Source organism: Rousettus aegyptiacus, unplaced genomic scaffold (assembly GCF_014176215.1).
Source record: "Rousettus aegyptiacus isolate mRouAeg1 unplaced genomic scaffold, mRouAeg1.p scaffold_m13_p_9, whole genome shotgun sequence".
Lineage (NCBI taxonomy): Eukaryota > Metazoa > Chordata > Mammalia > Chiroptera > Pteropodidae > Rousettus > Rousettus aegyptiacus.
Window position 1 is genome coordinate 24,676,726 of NW_023416312.1, and position 5,472 is coordinate 24,682,197.

At 37.8% G+C, this 5,472-nt stretch overlaps 1 protein-coding gene and 1 pseudogene across 1 annotated transcript; both read right to left on the bottom strand.

Annotated features, from left to right (window-relative positions):
* Window positions 1-256: 256 nt before the first annotated feature.
* Window positions 257-1,446, bottom strand: LOC107516632 (annotated as a pseudogene).
* A 609-nt stretch (window positions 1,447-2,055) lies between these two features.
* On the bottom strand, window positions 2,056-2,439 carry LOC107516638 (ubiquitin-60S ribosomal protein L40-like). Its single transcript, XM_036226446.1, has 2 exons — window positions 2,337-2,439; window positions 2,056-2,249 (listed from the first exon to the last, which is right to left on the bottom strand). The coding sequence occupies exons 1-2, from the start codon at window positions 2,437-2,439 to the stop codon at window positions 2,056-2,058; spliced, it is 297 nt and encodes a 98-aa protein (XP_036082339.1).
* Window positions 2,440-5,472: the final 3,033 nt, after the last annotated feature.

The window sequence follows — 5,472 nt, forward strand, 5'->3', positions numbered from 1 at the left end:
CTTCCTCAGTCTGATAAAGGGTATCTATAAAAAACCCACTGCTTACTTCACACACAACTGTGAAACTGAGTGTTTTCTCCCTAAAGTTAGGAACAAGACAAGTATGTTGGCTCTGGCTACTTCTATTCAATATTTTACTGAAGGTTCTAGCTTGGGCAATTAGGCAAGAAAAAGAAATAAAAGGCATCCAGTTTGGAAAAGAGGAAGTACAACTGTCTCTCTTCACAGATGACATGATCGTAAATATAAAAAATCCTCAGGAGTCCACTAAAAAAAAAAAACAATTAGAATTAATAGGTGAGTTCGACAAAGTTGCAGAATGCAAAATCAATATACAAAAATCAATTTTTTTTCTATGCACCTGCAATGAACGATTTCTGACCTGTTTGAGACCATTCCTCCCTGACTCTTTTAGACCTTTTCTGACATATTAGAGACTTCCCATATGTGTGAGACCTGTTCAGAAGTATTCATGCACTGCATAATGACCTTTCAGTCAAAAACAGACCATATATACAATGGTGGTCCCATAAGATTATAATAGAGCTGAAAAATTCCTATCACCTAGTGATGTCATAGCCGTCTTAATGTCATAACACAACACAGTACACAAATACAGTACTTTCCAATGTGTTACAATTGCCTACAGTATTCAGTTCAGTAACATTGTGTACAGGTTTGTAGCCTAAGGACTATGGGGGAAGTACTACCTTCGCCAGAAAGCTTCATGAGTTTTCACAATTCAAACCCGAACTTTATAAGTATTTTTACTTTTCTAACAGACATTATGGAGTGGATAAATAGATTGACAAGTCTTTTCTATGTCTTTTCCAGTGTCATCTGGAATCAATTTATTGACTACTTCTATCAAGTCATTTGTTCGTACCTCTAGATTCATGATTTCCATGATCTTTTTCCAGATTTGGTGGTCCTCTTGGTAATGAGTGTAAGAGCTCTTCTGAATCTGATTGTTGCACTGTTTAGTAAAATCAACACAGAATAGACAAAGCAAATAAGCATCAGTAGTCCTAACATTAACACGGGCTGCTATTTTTTGACAATGGAGCACATTTTGTCACAGGTAAGATTCATGCCGTAGATGTTAAGCAATTTTTGTCCTGAATGTTCTCAGTAATTAGCTTCAGTTTTCTAATGCAACTTCATCATTCTGCAGGTCAGCAAGGCTCACTTCAAAAACATGACTCTTGAAGCCATCAGATACAATTTTGGTTTCTTGAGTTCTTATAACTAGTTTTTTCCGATGTCTCCTATTGAACATAGTTGATACTTTCACATCACAACACTCTTTCTTAGAAATTGGATCAGCCACTTTCTTCTTGGCTCCCTTTTTACTGCCTTTTGTAAGGCACTCATTCTTGCCAACTGCCACCATGCTGCTCAGAGCCTTTATTTTTGAGACTCTTTCTGACTTCTCCATCCTAACATGTTTTTCACCCTTCTTTACCTATTTGATATTCTTTCTGACTTGTTTGACCCACTTGCTGACATATATGAGTGTCTTCCTGACCTATTTGAGACCCATCCTTATATATAAGGACATTGAGACTTTTCCTGACATTTTAAAGACCCTTTCTGTTTTGTTTAAGACTCTTCATGATAACATTGAGACCCTTCCTGACTTCTTTGAGACCCTTCCTGCTATGTTTGCAATGCTTTCTTGTGTATTTATGACCCTTCGTGATGTATTTAAAACCCTTCCTAATTTACAGTCCCTGATGCAGTCTTAAGGAGAGGCAAAAAGACCTTTAGCCTCAGACTTGCAAGGACCTTTATTCAGGCATCTAGTTAAGAAATGTCTATGACCCCATATCAAGAAAAATCCATCCATGATTTTTCCACTCCTCAAATGAAAAAGCGAAGACTTTTATTGATCTTTTTCTTAATTTTTTTATCAACATTTTCTACAGTTCTGCTTAAGGATCAGTGTTTGTTTGTTTGTTTGTTTTTATTGCTCCAGTCAATGAAAGAGAAACTTTATTGAAGCCCCCAGGCCAGAGGGTTTGGGCAGGGAGCTGCCCTGCAGGCCAAAGGGCCTTATTTGACCTTCTTCTTGGAGCGTAGGTTGTTAGTGTGACCACACTTCTTGCAGCAGTTGACAGCACAGGGATGCAGGTGAATGTAACACTTGGGGCAGATCATCTTGTCACAATTGTACTTCTGGGCAAGCTGGTAGAGGAAGGGCTCAATGATGCCGCCCTGCAGACGAAGCACCAAGTGCAGGGTGGACTCTTTCTCAGTATTATAGACTGAGAATGTTTGGCCATCCTCCAGTTATTCGTCCACAAAAATCAGATGATGCCAGTAAGGTGAGATGCCCTCCTTGTCTTGAATTTTAGCTTTGACGTTTTCAGTGATGTCACTGGGCTTGACCTCAAGTGTTATGGTCTTGCCCGTCAGGGTCTTCACAAAGATCTGCATGTCTGCCTTTGCTGGAGAGACTGCTCGGCCACCTGGTTAAAGAGAAAGAGTGCATCAGTGTTTTTCATTAAAGTATAGTTTTAGCTGTTATCTCAGAGAGCCAAAATAATAATGCCTTACAGGATAGAAAGCAGTTCATTTCTCCCTCATGTTAACATCTGGGCATATGTATAGTCCAGGGATGCTCTGTCAACACCATGGTGGTTCCCAAGCTCCTCTGTCTTATGGAACTACCATCGCTGGGTCTTTCTGTCTTATGAAACTTCTATGCCTGGGTAAAGCTTTGTCCACATGGTCCAAGAGGGCTCATTAGCACATCCCTCTTCCAGCCAGGAAGAAGAAGAAAAAGGGTAGCACTCTGCCTTTTTAAGGACATAACCTACAAGTTGCTCATATTAGTTCTACTCACAAATGGTTGACCAGACTACAGTCGCATGACCATATCTAGCTGTAAAGGAAGCTGGATAATATGGTCTCTATTCTGGGAAACCATTTTACTTTCTTAAATTCAGGGTTTATATTATGACAAGAAAATGAATAAAAAGAGTATTGAAGAAAAATTAGCAGTCTATTCACAGCCTCCCATTTTGAAACTTAGAAAATTTTTATTTGAACAAGAAAAAAAAATTCCTTCTCTGGCAAAAGAAAAAAAAATTGGAATTATTTCCCCTTTTCTTTTCCTTAGCTTAGTAGCTCTCACAGAAGAATAGTTTTTAATTCTAAGCAATAAAAGCCAAAGGGAAAAAAGTTTGCTGAAAATGAATTTATCTGTAATCAGAAATGCCTTGGGCTATTACAATAGTACCTAAAGGCCAACCTGAATTTTGTAACTGAATGTCTGTGCATATAAAAGCACAGAACATTTTGAGATGCAGAATAATATTAGATCACCATCTGGACCATAAGTAATTTATACATTAGATACAAGGGAATCACATAGGTCAAGAACAAGTAATATAGCAAATCTCAGTGAGAAAAAATTCTCCAAACATTGTATCTGTGATTCAAATTAAAAGCCTAATAACAGTTCTGAGAATTGGATTAAGATGCAGGAAAGTCCCTTAGCGCTTACATAAAATTAAATGAACATTATTCCTGATTTTTAAAATATGCAAAAGACACAACAATAAAAAAATAAAAAATAAATAAAATATTCAAAAGAACAGATGATCAAATTAAGTTTAAATCCCCACAATCCAGTCATGGGGGCCAATTAGAATTGAGCTCCATATCCAATGCCCTATCTTTTGGTAAGACTTTGAGGTAAGACTCCCTTATCAGAAGGTGGCTCCATAGTGTAGTGGTTAGTTAGCATGTCTGCTTTACATGCAGAAGGTCCTGGGTTCACACCCCAGGTGGAGCCACGGACCATACCCCATGGGTCACAGGCCTGGGGTACACACAGAGAGCCTGTGGGAGGAGACATCCCGTATTCAGAGATCAAGTCCTTAAGGGGAAATGGCAACATCCATAGGTCAAGGGTAGAAGTGGAGTGGGGAGTGAGAATTAAAGAGGAAAAAAAAAAGACTCTTATCAGAGCTTGACCAAGTAGTGACTTTACACACTGGGCCCCAGGTTTGTGAAATATGGTCAATGCCTTAGCTGCTTTTGAAAGAATTCTCTGAGGTATCTGATTCCAGGACACTTGAAAAAAGACAGAACATGCTCGAAAGAGAGTCAGGGAGCTAGTCCTACTTGGAGGTAAGAGGGTGAGACAGGACACCAGGGTGCCCCAGATCCTTTTGGTAGGGTACAGGTAGGGAGGAGGGTCAAGCTAGGCATTGCCAGGAAGCCACGACAGAGCTTTTCCAGGGTAGAGCCAAGAGCCTGAAGCCTAGAAATTAACTGGTTTAGAAACTGGCAAGATAACTTGACCATTGACCTTCACCAAGTACTTGTCAGTGACTTTGGTCAGCTTTTACAGGCCAAACCATCCACCTGCCAACCTCTCTCCAGATAGTGCCTTAAAGGCCCCATAGATGACGTTTCAGCATTGAGCTCTCTTGAATGGATTCTAATGAATTGGTTGGGCATTTTTCTGTCTTATTGGGAAACGAGTGATCATATGCAGTCCCTCTGAATTTGAATATGTGGATACAAATATGTGTTTTTGAGCATTTAGAATTTTTATTTCATATTTATTGAAAGAATTATTTCTTTTGGTCTTATTTAGACATTTGTTTTCTATCCTATATCACTTTTGGATATACATAAAAGGGAAAATTATATAACAGAACAAATTGGTGAAAGTATTCCCAAGACAGCTTCACATTCAAAATCCCACTTTTCTGAACTGACTTTTAAGAGGTATAGCATAAATACATTAAAGTATGTAAGCTGCGTTAGTCCTAAAATTGATCTTCACATATGTGGTATCTTTTATATGTGGCTTCTAAAAAAAACCCAAACTTGTAAAAGCAGAGAGTAGAATGGTGGTTATCAAGACTGAGGAGGTGGAGAAATTGAAGACATGTTGTTTAAGGGTACATACTTGCAACTAGTATATAAATAAGTCCTGGAGAGCTCATACAGAGTACAGTGATTATAGACAACAAAATTGTATTATAAACATTAAACTTGCTAAGAGATTAGACCTTAATTATTCCGAACACTAGGAGAAATGATAATAATATGCTGTAATAGAGGTATTAGCTAACACTACAATGGCAATATCAATTTATCAAATTCATATGTTAAACACTTTAAACTTACACAATGCTATATGTCAAGTATATCTAAGTAAATAAAATAAATTATATATATATACACATATATATTGATAACAAAAGGATTTAGAGCAACTGGAATTCTTATACTTTGTTGATGGGAGTATAAATTGATACAGTCACTTCGAAAAACAGTTTTATAGCATCTACTAAAGTTAAACATATGCCTACCTTATGACCCCGCAATCCCACTTCTGAGTATATACCAAAGAGAAGTGAGTGTGTATATCCACACAGAGAAGAGGAATTTGCCCAGGGTTACACATTATATATGAGTGGAAATTCTATAAATTTTTCAATAGATGCC